This window comes from Harmonia axyridis, chromosome 5, assembly GCF_914767665.1.
Source record: "Harmonia axyridis chromosome 5, icHarAxyr1.1, whole genome shotgun sequence".
Classification (NCBI taxonomy): Eukaryota; Metazoa; Arthropoda; class Insecta; order Coleoptera; family Coccinellidae; genus Harmonia; species Harmonia axyridis.
Window position 1 is genome coordinate 36,926,128 of NC_059505.1, and position 15,938 is coordinate 36,942,065.

The 15,938-nt window shown below is 34.0% G+C and overlaps 4 protein-coding genes across 4 annotated transcripts; 1 reads left to right on the forward strand and 3 right to left on the reverse strand.

The window, feature by feature from the left end:
- Window positions 1-85: 85 nt before the first annotated feature.
- On the reverse strand, window positions 86-680 carry LOC123679923 (39S ribosomal protein L52, mitochondrial). Its single transcript, XM_045617490.1, has one exon. It carries the CDS (start codon window positions 579-581, stop codon window positions 177-179), a length of 405 nt encoding a protein of 134 aa, XP_045473446.1. The 5' UTR covers window positions 582-680; the 3' UTR covers window positions 86-176.
- Window positions 681-1,574: 894 nt separating this feature from the next.
- Window positions 1,575-4,668, forward strand: LOC123680243 (protein Star). The gene is made up of 4 exons (XM_045618038.1): window positions 1,575-1,745; window positions 1,819-2,029; window positions 2,088-2,290; window positions 2,402-4,668. The coding sequence occupies exons 2-4, from the start codon at window positions 1,831-1,833 to the stop codon at window positions 2,939-2,941; spliced, it is 942 nt and encodes a 313-aa protein (XP_045473994.1). The 5' UTR covers window positions 1,575-1,745; window positions 1,819-1,830; the 3' UTR covers window positions 2,942-4,668.
- A 141-nt stretch (window positions 4,669-4,809) lies between these two features.
- Window positions 4,810-6,119, reverse strand: LOC123680244 (acylphosphatase-2). The gene is made up of 3 exons (XM_045618039.1): window positions 5,929-6,119; window positions 5,337-5,463; window positions 4,810-5,245 (listed from the first exon to the last, which is right to left on the reverse strand). The coding sequence occupies exons 1-3, from the start codon at window positions 5,984-5,986 to the stop codon at window positions 5,131-5,133; spliced, it is 300 nt and encodes a 99-aa protein (XP_045473995.1). The 5' UTR covers window positions 5,987-6,119; the 3' UTR covers window positions 4,810-5,130.
- A 668-nt stretch (window positions 6,120-6,787) lies between these two features.
- LOC123680087 (putative zinc metalloproteinase C607.06c) lies at window positions 6,788-10,836 on the reverse strand. The gene is made up of 5 exons (XM_045617769.1): window positions 10,673-10,836; window positions 9,687-10,312; window positions 8,718-8,930; window positions 8,067-8,402; window positions 6,788-7,342 (listed from the first exon to the last, which is right to left on the reverse strand). Exons 1-5 carry the CDS (start codon window positions 10,673-10,675, stop codon window positions 7,078-7,080), a joined length of 1,443 nt encoding a protein of 480 aa, XP_045473725.1. The 5' UTR covers window positions 10,676-10,836; the 3' UTR covers window positions 6,788-7,077.
- Between the last annotated feature and the right edge of the window lie 5,102 nt (window positions 10,837-15,938).

The window sequence follows — 15,938 nt, forward strand, 5'->3', positions numbered from 1 at the left end:
CATTCAAATATAATTCCTTCCTTCCACTCAAAGTTCATATTTAATTCGATATTCTGAAGATTAGATAGTAAAACAATATGAATTAATCTGCACTTTATTGTAACTGAGCTTAACAGTTCTTATAATCTACTGTAGCAATTTAACAATTGGAGCATATGAATCACCCAGTTCTCAAATCACTTATGTCGTTCATTTTTAGCATTTAAAAGTGCGGCACCTTTTGGTTTCAATTTCGAATTCATTATCCTTTGACGATATCGCTCCTCTGCCTGTTTCAATTTTCTGTGCCTCTCTACAGCGAAGTCGACTTCCTGTGTTAACCTCATGATAGATTCTGCTAATTCTCTCTGTTTCGATATTCGTTTAATTTGACCCACACCGTAGGGTGTTGGACGACCGTCTTGGTAACTGTAGTCTTGCCCATCAGCTAAAACTCCATTGACATTTGGATTAATAGGTAAGCCCCTCTCAACTCTCCATTTTTGTATCAAATTATTTGAAGTAGTTAAACTAATGAACCTTGCACAAATAGTAGGTATTTGTTTTGAAGGATATCGTTCCATGCATCTCAAAAGAATCATAATTTAAATTTTTTGAGGAAATATTAGTTTAAGTTTGGATTCTTATTAGATGATATTAGGGGTTATGTCAAAACACCACAGAACAATTGCATAAACACATAAAGATTCAATGTCAACCAGGTGTCAACAGTAATAAATTGTTACGAATATCAGTGGCGTAACTGAATATATTTACTTCATTTAATAAATAAATAGAAATAAAAGAAGTTCATTCATTATCGCATCATATACTTGAAATAACTATCAGCATAGATAAAATTAAATTGATATTTATTTCAGGTATTTTTTCCATAAAACTAGCTCTTTTGTTTCCAAATACATCTTCGCAGTTTTATCCTGTTCAAATTTTTTTTTATTGCCAATCGGAAAATTTCATGAGAAATGGTAACTAAATATTGACAACCTTCAAAAAATCAAAAAGTGAATTGTTAATCTTCTTGTTGATGAATTTTCCTATAACCCAACTAAGAAAACTCTAGTGAAGTGTTATTACTCTTGTTAATAACTGAGAGTTATTTCTAGTGAATACTTTACTTTATTCTCGTTTTTCTATTAGTTTCTAACCTTTAAATCTGCAGAAATGTATGCTGATAGACAGTGCTATTGAAATTGTCCTCCAACAGTTCAGTAGAGTAATCATTATTTCTGATTCTCTTTTCTGCAATGACTTAAGGCTGACCCCATTTCAGACTCTTTCAGAAGAAGTAACCAAATATTCCCGAATTTCTGAAAATGGTCACCCATTTTTCCCAGGAATTTGACATATACGGATATATTAAGTTTTAAGAGCTCGATCGAGGCTTTTATTCTTCTCGCAATTTGAAAAGTACAAGACGTTTTTTTTTCGAAGAAACACCCTCAAAAGAATATGTAACACGATTTTCGCTAAAACCTTAAAGTATCGGAGCTCTCATTCCTATTGGCAGTTACGCCACTGGAAAAATTTGTAGGGATAGATTACCCGTCCAATTTCTATGGTTTCTTCTTGGATCTTATCGTTTTTTTTACAGAATACTAACCCTGATTTAGTTTATAGTGCAGGTGTATGGGAACAATAATGCCTTTTGTTGTTGTTACTAGTGAATGGGGTTTCTCCTTCGAATAAAATTCTTATTTTTTAATATTCATTTGGAGTTATATTTTTATTTCTGAAGCAGTTTCAAGGTGATGCTATGATCAATTCAAATAACATCAATTTATTATTATTAGTCATTGATATCCTTCAATTGTTTTCTAGATTGATAAAAAAATGAAAAACCAACATCAGTCTGTCGAAGCACCTTCACTAGAAAGTTGTGCATCAAATCCTCCAAGCAATGATCCAGCCAAAACTACCTCTGATAAGGAACCAATCCAATCAACACAAGGTTTGGTTAAACCCTTGGCTACATTTTTCATGGCATTTGCAACTGTAATGACTGTTCTTATTGTTTATATGGATAATACAGGTATGTGCACCTTCCACTGTTTTGAAGAATATTTATCTAATTCAAAGATTTGTTTTAGCAATGAAACATTATCAGTTTCGAATGAATCTTAGCCAAGATTTTGACTTTTTGAGTGTTTCCCAAGACAACCCTCAATTGGTAACCTACATTAAAGAGGTGTTTTTAGGGCCAGCTATAGAACCCCATCATAAGCCTATTGAATACAATGCAGAGGAGCCCTCTGAAGAAATATCCTTTGTTTTGAAACTTTTGAATAATAAGGTACTTTTCCTTGAATTCTTTAGAACAAATTTTCTATTCTGAAATCATAGTTGAGAATCTAGTGATGTATTGAAGCTTTAGTTAATAGTTCAAATTAAAATTCTCTTTTAGGTTAATGGTTTTTTCGTAGAAGCAGGAGCTTATAATGATGGTAAAACTTCAAAAACAGAGTGGCTAGAAAAACGATTATTATGGAAAGGATTGCTGATTCAGCCTGATCCACGACACTTTTTCAGCCTTCGTAGACACAATAGATTGAGATCTCAAGCAGCACATGCTTGTCTCAGCCCTATGCCTTATCCCAAAGAGGTGACTCTTCACCATGACCATGATGGCGTTAGAATCAACGTTATTTCTACAAATGTTGTCGAGGAACCAGAATGGTTCAATACTAGGGTGAAATGTTTTCCTTTGTACTCCCTTCTGTTAGCTGTGAACCGAACCTCGGTAGATTTCTTCAGCTTAGAGTCCCCAGGTACTGAGTTGCAGATCCTAGAAACTATACCATTCGATGAAGTGGACATTAAGATCATTTCCGTTCACTTAGAAATGGATCAGATGAAAATGAATGTGATCAAGCAATTTTTGAAAATGAAGAATTATTCGTTGATGAAACGTTTCAACGATTCCTACGTTTATCAGATCCTGTGAGTTTTTTCGATTGATTTCGAACCGATGGTCGATAAGAAGACTGATAAGTAGCACAAAATTATTCTTTGTGTTTTGAATTTCATCATTCCATTAATTTCGTTAAGTTATTTATTTCACTGCCTTTTGAAAGCCAGATATTTTCCCACTTTGTTCAGTCTGATCTCAATACGTTTCCACTCATTGAACAGTAATAATGTTCATACGTTTTTTTTGTTACAACAAACATGACACTTCAGGCAGCTTGGGTGCCAGTTTTTTTTTTGTTATTTCGGTTGTATGAAATAATTTCTTTAATGTATGCGTTGAGGCAACTTTCGGTTTTTTTTGTGATAAAATAGCATTTTCAATATTTGGAAGTGATCCTTGACAAATGTCGAAGATCACTTTGAAATATTGAAAATGGTTTTCAAAGCTTCTTTTGACATAACCTGACTGTCACCCTTGACATATAAACAGATGTCAACAGTGACAGTGTGGTTATGTCAAAAGAAGCTTTGAAAAGAAACCAATAGGTGGCCTGTTTTTATATCAGACAATTAAAAAAACCTTTACCGAAATAATTTATTCACTATGTGATCTTTTATACCAAGGCACATTTCTCACTCAAGAAGCAATAATTTTTTTTTTCTTGATATTTGAAAAACTTTTTTCATATATACTTCTCAACATTATTGTGTTGAGATATTGTTACCATTTGTTTAAGATAATAGAGCTACATTGAAGACTGCACCGTAAACCCCTTATTACATTATGCCTTTTTCGTGTTTATTTTTATGCCTATTTCTGGCAATTTATACTATCTTTTTTTTTTACTCTTGGTCCAGGGGTGCCAACTTTATGAAGTAATTTTTGAGGTCAAGTTTGGTTCATAAATTTGGAATGATTAAAATTATATTTTCTGTTACAATATAACAAACAAAACATCAGGTGAAATTACATAAATAATTAATAAAAATTGTGGCAGTCATAAAAATTGTGTTGGTAGACCTGACATTTTGACATTTCAGGGGATAAAGTTCAGTTGAATATCAGGCCTGAAGGTATACCCATTTCAAATGCGTCAGGATCAGAAATAGACATAAAAAATGCCTAGTGTAATAAAAGTTTAACATGAAAAGTAACTGATCTGTGTATATCGTTGATTCACTCCATTGAAAGATCATTTCAAAAATTGGCAATAAAAATAAAAAGTGAAAAAACGAAAAAATGTAAAATATTAAATTAGTACCAAATATGAGGGGGGAGACAAAAGCAAATTCAAGTAGATTTGTGCCTTCAAAATGTATTAGTTACTGAGGAAAGAAGACTAATTTCAAGTAAAACAATAAGCAGCAGCACTGAATACAGTAATTTGTTACTATTTTTACGTCTGTTATGATCAAAATTATCATCACAAAAGCTATAACAATGATCCATATTTTTCACTTTAAAAATATGCATTTATTAAGTTCATTTTTTAATACTCTTAGGTATAGTATGTTATACTGTATAACTGTAGGATCAACTTTAGATATTTCCATCAAATAGTTGATCGAATTAGTGCCTTTTAAGAATATTAGTATTGTAGATTTCACTTGTTATAGGCATTCCTATCTATATTCGAATAACTTTTTTTATCGATTTTTACTTTTTGTAATGTATATGCATTAGAAATGGAGATTTATTCTCATTTCGAGGTCGATGACTTTTTTGTACTTATTTTGATCACATTATACTTTTACTTTGAAGTGGTTTTTTTATTCAAATCAATTTTATCAATTTACTTTTCCGAACGTAGAAATCATAATATGGGCTAGTTGTCTCAAAAATTGCAAAATACTATGAAGTAGTATTTCTAAACATTCATATTTGGATTAAAGAGTGAAATATTTCAAGAATACGAATCATTTTTATTTACTAATCCTAAGAAATAACAGTATACAAAATTATTACTTGATAGGGTATTCAGAAATAGTTGAATAAGCCGATCAGTGTTCAAATAGAAATTATTGAATATGATTTTTTAACTTTTCTTCAACTTTTTCACTAATTTTGAAAATTACATACAATTTTCGAAATAAAATCCAAAGAGATTTCTTTCGATTTTACTTAAGTAAATTATTGGAAATTTATACACTTTATCAACTCATTTGACTATTTCTTATTCATTATATTGTAGATATTGACCTATAGAACATACAAAGATCAAATCAAAACCTTATGGAAAATCCTTTAATTTCTGGTTTTGCTAGTGTTTGCCAATTGGTTAGATTACAACGTTCGATTACACTACCAGGTGATCCTATACTAGTTAGCCAGACAACCCTAAAAAAGATAATATGTTGAGTAATAATGCAAATTATTTTCGGTTTTAGGTTAAGTAAGGTTAGGGTTTTCAATTTGGATTTCCACTTACATGTGATCTATTCCTGGCTTAGGTCCTTGAATTTTCCCACATATTGTTCCTTGTTTAGTGTTCTTACACCAACCATTTAGTGCCAACTGTTCACTCATTTCTTTGAGATATTTTGTGAAGAATACACCTAAGAAAATTATTTTATAATTAATTTTACTGATTTTTGAATTACAAATGATTGATGATATTATACTTTATACAGTTAGTAGCTCTCTATACAGATAGCACTCTACGTTATACAAAACTAGAAAGATCTCACCTCATAAGAATATTTTTTCAATATTTTACAGTGCCAAAAGTTCTTTCCCTAATACATATAGAATTATGAGCTTTTATAAGTTTTTCTTTTGGATGAATACCGTTTAGTTCGTTTGAGAATGACTAGGTCTAAGGATGAGGAAGGACACAGTAACAACACCTACTAAGAACAACTGCACAAATTCCCTGAATTAAGAGATCATGTTAATTTTTTTTTACGAACTATTAGAAAGTTGAAAATGAAAAAAAAAACCGATGGTAACCTTCTCACACTTGCTTGAGAAAATTCTGGCAACAAACTGTTGAAAAACACGAAGAAATGTCAATAACTCACCTTGAACTTTGCCGAATACTTCAAAATCAACAGAAACTAAAGGTTCGGGGATATTCATATTCGAAAAAAATTATTTGTAATAGAAAGCGATAGTCAATAATTCAAAATTGATAGAGGAGTTTCGCAATCTTAGCGTTCTACGAATGGAATACACTTGTAGTTTATTTTGGTCGATCTAATTGATACGTCTATTTAAAACAAGTAGAGGCCAATCGAAAAGGCGGAAGGATTGCATAATACTGCATTACTTCCGATTGGAAAAAGGAACAACAAGTATTGCGAAGTGGACAAACTGCGAATTTTTCAAAAAGAGGTTTTTCACAACGTCATATATTACTGATAACAATTCACGTAGTAAACTCTCATCTCTTCATCTGATATGTCCATTTTGAAGGAAATGCTATTCAATCTGAATTTAAAAAAAATGAAAATGGGGATTTTTTGGACGACTATATTACCGGATCTATCTTATGCAAAATAAAATCTTCATCGGTATAATAGGGAGTGATCTACAATTGCAAGAATATAGTGTAAAAATTGCAGGTTTACCTTAATCTCTTAAGCATTGTTCAGCGATTTTTGAGGCGTCTCGTAGAGCTAGTTGTCTGAAACTCATGTATATTTTGGCGTTCTCAAGAAGGTTTTGGTTGACCAGTTGGTTTTCATGTTTCTCTAATTCCTTCTTTCTTTCATTACACACGCATTACCAGAATTTCAATACAATTGCCGAATAAAAAAATATCGATCTTAGGAGAGATCATTCTTTCTTTGAAAAAAAAGTTGCGATGAAACTCGAATAATTTATTCAATTTAATAGTTTTAACAATTGAATAAAATAATTCATATACATAGTCAATTGCCTAAAACGGCCATTAAAATAAATAAAATAATACACATAAATGCCATTTGTATAACACAATTGTACAGTAAATTGTGCTTTTATATAATTCAATAATTTTTACAATAGATTTCTACGAATTCTATAGAATATCACAACTTTTAGGCTGAACCCGTTCAAGAGTTCTCTAATTTCTGAAATCTACAATCCAATACATTAATATTTATAGTAAATACCTATCTACTTTTTAATTTATCTACATTTGGAAGTACTTCGAATTTTTTAAATTTCTCATTGGTGTGCTATTCCCTTCAAAATTTCGATTTCAAAATGTTTCCAACATTATCTTCAGCGAATATTATCGAATCGGAAACACCTTCTTGTTCCTTCACGTCGACTGGAATGGGAAATGAATACTTCAAGATTTTTCCTGTGAAAACCCAGTCTCTTAAAACCATCTCGTCGTTTGATCTTCTCAATTCAACTACACGCAAACCTGCTGTTGACAAGAACACTTTTGTGTTTTCGTCATATTTCAGAACATAGGTTGAACTTTCAGGAAAATCATTGAACCACCTGTAAAAAATTAGCATCATGCTATTAGAAAAAATTAGGACGGCACTACATGCCATACCACTCGCGAAACATTGACACTACAGCGTTTAGCCGTAGCCATAAAATAATAAACATAGATAGAGAAGGAGTATACGCAATTTTTATATGAACCCAAAATGGTTTTATTACGTTGTCGGATTGTGATATATTTTCAAATCCACAATTTTACTATTATATATCGTTATGAATGTATATTATATTGAATGAAATATATTCATATGAGTGATTCCCGATTAAATATGCAAATTTGAATATTTGGAATCCGATATTTTTCCTAATTGTCGAATTTATAATGAGCAGAATATTCATTATTTTCTGTATTTACCTGCTGAAATCCAAGGTTTGGCAACTTTTGCTCCCCTAACGTCATCGGTTGTTTCACGTCGTTTGGCGCGCTTGAAGTTTGTTTTCTGAATTTCTGATATATTTAGGTATTTATTTCAATATATTTCGAGTAAATATAAAACGTTAATTCACTATAGGACATAATAAGTGCGTTCTTTGTGGAGAAACTCGCGAATTGAGTGAAATATCGTATCATTAATATGTTTTCATTTCCGCGAGCTTCATGTCAAATTTGATAATTCATGTTGGAGACAATATTTGCTTACTGAAAATGACATATGCTCCCTCTATCCATATGTATTACTCTGTGGCAGTACGAAACTTGTCGGTTGAATATTACCTGTGATAACTGAGTATTGTGGCACAACTTTTGGTCCAGAATGTATCATCCACGTCTCTTTCAGTCTTGGTGGACCCAGTCACTTGAAATTCCTTTGGCACATCTTTTAGTCTTTCGGACAACAATTTTGGCTCGAACTTTTCCCTGAATTCTATGGTTTTGTGGAAATTCGCTGATATTCTATGATCGTCTTCGTTGTGCGGCGTGAAGACTTTGTAAATATTGTCGAAACCTCTGGCCATGATACCAGATTGGGTGTGTCCTAGATCAAAAGTGTGACAGAGTTCGTGTAGTACGGAACCCAAACTGGTGGAGAAACATGCGCCAAGGGTGCTCCTGGAAAAGAAAACAATAAAATTCGTATTGGTGTTCCTCAGGGTTCAGTTGAAGGGCCAACATTATTCTAATACAATACAATTTACAATGGCAAAAAAGACAACCAATTCTGAAAGTTGTTGAAGCGTGTATCTTTCTATGATTAAATGACATAATCTACTGAACACAAATGACACAAGAAATATCAAAAATAATCCACAGTGTTGCCGTAATAACGTTTTTAAATTGCACAATTCCTTTTGATAACCCCTCTTCCAATAGATTTTTGATTTATTCACTAAATAATTGGGATTAAAGAATCAAAGAGATAATTACCTATAGCAGCTGTCGTCTAGAAATTTTGTTTTATCGACAGGAGTTTGATCTTCAAATTTTCTCACTATCTCTTCCATATCTTCAGGCCAAGTGTGAAAACTGGCAGAACCAAAAAGAGCTAGACCACCACCACCTAGGGCTACATATGATTCTGTTATATTTATGAGTTGTTGATGGGTTGTAAATGCTGGGTCATATTTTTCTCGACAGTACCTGGAAGATTACGAATCACTTTTACTATGAATACATCCGAATTCTAGTTTTGAATTTGTCAGCATACGACGTTGGAGAGAAATTAATGAAAGTTAGTTTCATTTCCACTAGGAAACACCTCGTATAATTTTATTATACAGGGTAAGTCTTTGACTTGCACATATATCTTAACTGTATATTCTTGAGACCAAAAGAAACACTTTTTCCTTACTTATTGTATTTCCTAATAAAAATCCTGTGATTCAATTCTCAAATTAAAGACATGACAACGTAGCAAATATTCATTTCTGTGGGTCTTTTCAACAGGGTCGCATTCAGCCAAAGTACCCAATTTTTTTCATTTCAGATAATTTTCCGTAAGAACAAATTACTCGAAAACGGTGCATTATACGAGAAAATATGAAGAATACTTTTATTTTTCAAAATGGCTGAATATTCTTTAATGATCGTTCAATTCACTTTTAAGAGTTGGGTTCTTAGAATTCCCGGTATTTTTATGGAATGTAATGGTCATAATGAAGGAAGTGGAAGATGTAGATGAAATTTTGTATTTGGAGAAGATTGATCGCTCAATGAAAAACTATATTTTGAACCGAGTTGAAGACGAAGAAATTGTATAAATGAGAAAAGTGTTTTTTTTTACCTTAAAAATCTTTTGTTGACATAAATGTACAAGTCAAAAACTCATCCTGTATAATTAAACGAAACTTAATTCTACTATCTAAGCTAACTCACTCTTTAAAAGGAGTTTAGTACCTAGTGCATGACAGAAATCCCAGATATTTCCTTCTATCATTGCCCAGCTCAGATTTCATAATTTCCCTTCCTATATGTTCCCAAAGTTGCCTTTCGTTCATTTCTACAGCATCTGATTGAGATAACCCACTACGAAAAATTTGGCACTGATTCTCCAATGAAAAAGTTTTTCTGACCAAAGTCTTCTCGTACAGTTTTTCAGCAGTAACGCTCTGTAACATTTTGGCAATTAACATTATCCTCTTACATGCGCTTTCTTCAGAGTTATCTTGATTTTCTGGAGCTTGAAATCTTCCATCATGGCCCTTGCATATTATGTATAGGGGACACACCGTATATTTTGTTAATCTTGGGGAATATTCTAAACGTAGCAGGACATCGTCACAACAATATTTCACTTTTATTTCATTTGTGCCTTCTTTCAAGTGGAGAATGAACTTAAATTGATCACTTCGACAATTGTAAGCGTAGTTATTATTGGAATGTTGTAGATATACAGTGTGATCTTGGTTCTCGTTGCAATGGTGATTTGGTTGCTTGTCAATGAATCCTTTGAGTATGATCAATGGATAGGAAATCAATTCACCATCAGAAAAATTTTCTATTAAAATATGTTGAGGTTGGGCCTGAAAATAATAATAAAGTATTTGAAACCTTGCAATTTATATCTTATAAGAAGAATAATTTAAAAATCCCGCAAATTTGAATTAACTACAGATGTAGTGCCATCTGCTGTAATTTCTATGAAGTATTGATTATGAGAACTAAATAAGGAGGAGAAATCGTTTCAGCAAGTTCGGTAACATAAGCTACTCTAGCTAGATGGCGCAACCTGTTTAAATTCAAATATTGATCTATGGGTGCCGGTACTTGATAATACACCTAACCTCTATGCTTCGGTTATATTTTCAAGCGAATTACACACTAAAAACTATTTAATTAGAGGGAAAAATAAGGTAGTCAGTAATAATATGCAACAAATTTACCATTTCGTTCGCTTCTAACACCAAGACTTCAGAAATTTAGTCGATTTTTTAAGTTTCAGGAACGTTTTTCACGGTAGTTGTATTCACGCACAAGCGCATTGGAGATTTGGACAACAAAAGGTCTTGGTCTATTCATCGGATGGATCGTTTCAAATAATTGATGGTCAATTTTTTTCAGTAGTAAATCTTGAGAAGGTTTCGAGAATAAATTTTTCGATTGGAATTATACATGTTCGTAGAAGTAGAAACTAAGAAGCAGATAAAAAATTTGTTCGCCGTCTAGAACTTTTAAGGAAACTGAAATAAATATTATACTTCAATTTGGCAATTCTGTTTTTCTATTAATTCAAAGAATACGGCCGGCCAGCCGTAAACACGATAACTACAGAACAGAAAAACCGAGAAAATAAAATTTTCAGGGTAGGTTAAAGTTCGTTAATGTGCAGATACAAAATTTTCAAGCAAACATAATTAGACCATAGGCTCCGTAAATCTGACTATTCGATTTATTTATTTTTTTTCTGATAATTTCAAAGCTACGAAAACGAAAATATCTACGTGGAATTACTGCTGAACAAAAACTGAACCTAAGATCGAGAAATTTGACAGATATATACTGCTCGTCAAAAGTTAGGAAACTCTGAATTTTTTCGAACAACTCACGTTTATAATGTTTTGAAATGTGTGTATGGACATAGGCGTACAAATTTGCCTCCATCTTTTTTTTTCCGAAATTCGAGACTTTTTTGTAAAAAAAAAATGGCTAAACATTTATGATTCAATGTATTGTCCATCGCTGGCCACTACCCCATCTTTTCCCATCTTTGGCCATCTTTTGAAGCGATCCACGAATCAATCCAGTTTTTCACTTCTTCATAAGACCGGTCAGCCAGGCCGTGTGCCATTGATTGAAACAAGTGATAGGTTGAAAAAACAACGTCTGGAGAATACGGCGGGAGGGGTAGGACTTTCCATTTAAACGTTTCCAAGCGTATCTTGACCACTTTCGCAACATAGGGTTGAGCATTGTCATGCTGTAAAATCACTTTATCATGTCTCTCGTTGCACTGCGGCCGTTTGTGTTTCAATGCTCGGCTTTAACTCATTAATTGCGTTCGATAACGATCGCCTGTGATTGTTTCAGTCGGTTTTAACAACTCATAATACAACGCCGAGCTGGTCGCACCAAATGCTGATCATTACCCTGGAACCGTGAATATTTGGTTTGGCCGTCGATGTGGAAGCATGGCCGGGATATCCCCATGCTTTTCTGCTCTTGGGACTATCGTAAATATAGTGAAATTCGAAAATTTATTTGAATTTGAACCCATTATGGAGAAATCCCTTCCGTCTTTACCTTGCAAGCAAATGTTCACTAGCAAACAAACGCCGTTCAACATCTCTCGGCTTAAACTCGTACGGCACCCAATTTCCTTGTTTCTGAATCATTCCCATGACTTTCAGTCATTTTGAAATGGATTGTTGCGTAACTCCCAATGATCCTACCAATTCTTGTTGCGTTTGACACGAGTCTTGATCAAGTGATGCCTCCAGTTCTGCATCTTCGAAAACCTTCGTCGTTCTTGAAGCGTTGAAACCACTCTCGGCACGTTCTTTCTCTAATAGCTCGCAAATACCAGAGGTATTTGAGAGCATTCTATGAGCCTCAGTCGCAGATTTCTTCATATTAAAGCAGAAAATTAAAACCTCCCGCAAATGACGAGAATTTGGCTCGAAAGCTAACATGTTTAATAGAGAATAACTTTATGATGCAGACACAAATCGACTAATATTTCGATGGCGTTATGTTAATAAATACCTAAACTTATTGTATGACATCTACGATCTATTTATTTCGACTACCACTTACCGCTACAGTCATCTTTTGCAAAACGGCGGAAGCAAAATTCTACACCTAATAAATAAAATAAAACGAATCAATTTCCGCTAAAATATTCAATTGTTAGCAACAATTGTTTCGCCACAATGTGGCTTCATCAGGCTACATTTTTGACTGAAACAAATTAATAAATAATCTACTAGCATTTTTCCCTCAGCCAACTAAAAATACCTATTAGATTGAGGCAAAGAGGAAAACAATAAGACCAAAGAGTGTAGGAAGAAGAATTCGACTCATTAACATTCAACAATCGATTTCTTGGAATCCGATTCCCATAAGGAATCAATTACCTCCTCACAGATTATACATAGATTTGACATCTCCGCCACTTGCTGTAGGTGGTAAGGATTTATTTTGCTCTTCGGATGGTCCGACTTTGCATAATCATATTTTTTGTCCGTCTAGTCTAACACAAATGGCTCTTTGATATGAGTAGGCCAGGTCAAGGTAAACTTTCGGAGATTCACAAAACACGGTGAAAAAAAAATAATGAAACTTGTCTAGACTGGCGTGATTCTCGTTTTTGTTTTTTACTATCATAGAAAACAGGTTTGTAGTAAAATGACCATTTAATGGATTACTGACGCAATATTAGGACAAATGGGAGTTTTTGGAAAACATCCTGTAGTGGTATAAGCGTGTCGAATCGTAGAAGTCTACTACGATCTATAAAGCAATAGCATTGACCCCAAGTTAGGAGCTCCTCGTGTTAATAATTTATACATATAATCCTCACTGAAAATTTTTGATTTCCGATTCATTCTTAAATTCACTTTCAGTAAGTGTAGAACAATGCTTTGTAATCTTTCGCTCCTAAGAAATTAGTTGTACAGGGTGTCCTAAATTCGATGCTCACTGAAAGCATCTCGAGAACTATAATACTCAGAAAAAAAAACCTTCAAGGACCCCCGATCTCTTCTTTTCGGAATAATAAGATATCAGAAAGAGGATCCTGGATATCTTCTCGAGTTACAGGGCGTTCCTGAAAAATGACTGTTTCAAATATTTCGCTACCTATAACTTGGTTGCTGTTCGAGATATTCAACAAATTCTCTTCATTTGCAGGAGGTTTTAATTATCTGCTTTAATATGAAGAAATCTGCGGCTGAGACTCATCAAATGCTCTCAAACACCTATGGTGAGGCCGCTATTAGTGCGAGAACGTGTTTAGAGTAGTTTCAATGCTTCAAGAACGGTGATTTCGACGTCGAAGACTATCATGGCGGTGGAACAAAGAAGGTTTTCGAAGATGCAGAATTGAAGGCATTACTTGATCAAGACTCGTGTCAAACGCAACAAGAATTGACAGGATCATTGGGAGTGACGCAACAAGCCATTTCAAAACGCCTGAAAGTCATGGGAATGATTCAAAAACAAGGATAATGGATGCCGTAAGAGTTGAAGCCGAGAGATGTTGAACGACGTTTGTTTGCTTAAGAACAACTGCTTGCAAGGCAGAGACGGAAGGGAAGAACGTAAAACCAAAGACAATCAACAAGTTAAAAACTATTATAGACGTTTTTTTTTCTACTGTGCAATGAAAGTGCAGAAACCAATTATATGGCGAGATGCAAAACCGCCAAGGTCTTCTAAACACAGAACAACTTTGCATATTCATAGTAAAGCGATATCTCCTGCTATTTTCATAGCTGCATCCTCGCCAAAAAATGCACAATCACCATATTCATGAGTTTTTTCGGAACGGACCGAATTTTTTTTGCATAGAAATTATCTGCACCGTCATTATTAAGTGGTCTCGAATAGATTCGCACATCGTTATGAATTTTTAGATGTCTGGGACAGTGATTTCTGATAGTACTTTTTTGATATGCCAACCTTGGTGCTCTGGTGGGTGAATTGCATTCTTCAAGGTTGGCTGATTAGGAAATAGGAAATGTCAAGGTTGTCTGGGGAGAATCAGGCCCGGATTGAGGCTTTTAGGAGCCTTGAGTAACAGCGGTATTAAAGGCAATGAGCAAGACTCATAGCTCTTTGAGGGCTCGGGAAAAAACCTACAGGGTAGCAAATGAGTTGAGGGCTCTGGTATAAGATATACCTCTATAGGAATACACCGTTCTTCACAAAGAAGATCATGCAGCTGCCATAAGCTGGCTGGAGGTTGTTGGTCTAACTACCTTCTATACTACAAGGGCCTGTCAGCAGATAAAATTTTCAGTTTCTGATAATCAGAGTGAGGTGGGAAGTGCTGATCACATACTGCGAATATTTCTAGGACTGACCTGTCTGAAAAGCACACTTCTAGGAACGCCAGTTCCAAATCTTCACGAAGAGATAGTCAAGGTTTATATGAGGCTGAATTTATAGTTATCTGGTGCATGGAAGAAGGTTCTTATTGATAACTCTAGCTAAAAACTCAAGGTAATTCAACCATTCAGAAGCCTTATGTTATTTGTTAGCGATTAAATGACGCTCACCTTTGTGGAGGCTGATGACAACCCAGGAGTAAGAGATGCCTCTGTAGCAATCTGAATTTGTCTAAAAAACAAAAAATCCTTGAATTTTCTCCGGCGTCTTACACAAAGAAGTTTATGTAGCTGCCATTAGCAGAGCTTCGGTTTCTTATGAAACTGGGACTAGGTTTGTACTGTTGCTATAACTACCCTTTGAATCAGAAAGGCCTTTTGGAAGATGAAATTTGCAGCCTCTGCTAATTAGAATGCTTTGGGAAGGGCAGAATACATACTGTGAATATTTCTAGAACTGACCTGCCTGAGAAGGCACATCATATCTAAATCCTCACGAACTTGTAGCCAAGATTTCTATGAACCTTGTCAAATTTGCCAAAACGGTAGACAATCTCTTTCAAACTGATCCTGAAAGTCCTGGGAGGCTGATTCCTATATTTAATCTAATCTCATTCAAGAAAGGGATGCTCAAAACGAGAAGATCTACCAATTATGATCTATTGGTAGGAGATACAAATCTGATCCTTCATCTTTTTCGAGTTTACTGAATAATTATTTGCTGCATGATCCAAAGGCTAAGCTGAAAACTCCTTGTGAATTACATTCTTCAAGTTTGTCTGATTAAGAAGTAGAGAAATATCAACTTTTTTTGTAATCATTGAGCAACAAAGATAGTATAGTTCAAGTTTATTTGTCTTGGGAAATCTTTTTTCAATCAACACTATAATAGTTTGGTTTTCTGTATCTATTCAAAAGTTACTAGGTGATTCATTTAGGGGACTTGCATCTGATTTCTTAAGCTGAAAACTCCACGGATGGATTGCATGCTCCAAGGTTCATTGATCAGGAAATGGAGAAATGCCAAGGTGTAGAATTTTTTGTGATAATGTAATAAGCTTGGTTTTATTCTGCATTTTTCATTCATTGACTTTTCCTCATT

Coding starts and splice junctions, on each gene's coding strand:
- LOC123679923 (XM_045617490.1), bottom strand. CDS start 581: ATGATTCTTTTGAGATGCATGGAACGATATCCTTCAAAACAAATACCT.
- LOC123680243 (XM_045618038.1), top strand. CDS start 1,831: ATGAAAAACCAACATCAGTCTGTCGAAGCACCTTCACTAGAAAGTTGT. Junction 2,030..2,087: donor TGTTTATATGGATAATACAG/GTATGTGCACCT, acceptor GATTTGTTTTAG/CAATGAAACATTATCAGTTT. Junction 2,291..2,401: donor TGAAACTTTTGAATAATAAG/GTACTTTTCCTT, acceptor ATTCTCTTTTAG/GTTAATGGTTTTTTCGTAGA.
- LOC123680244 (XM_045618039.1), bottom strand. CDS start 5,986: ATGAATATCCCCGAACCTTTAGTTTCTGTTGATTTTGAAGTATTCGGC. Junction 5,464..5,928: donor AGTATTCGGCAAAGTTCAAG/GTGAGTTATTGA, acceptor TAATTTTCTTAG/GTGTATTCTTCACAAAATAT. Junction 5,246..5,336: donor AAGCCAGGAATAGATCACAT/GTAAGTGGAAAT, acceptor TATCTTTTTTAG/GGTTGTCTGGCTAACTAGTA.
- LOC123680087 (XM_045617769.1), bottom strand. Junction 8,403..8,717: donor CTAGACGACAGCTGCTATAG/GTAATTATCTCT, acceptor TTTCTTTTCCAG/GAGCACCCTTGGCGCATGTT. Junction 7,343..8,066: donor ACAATACTCAGTTATCACAG/GTAATATTCAAC, acceptor AATTTTTTACAG/GTGGTTCAATGATTTTCCTG.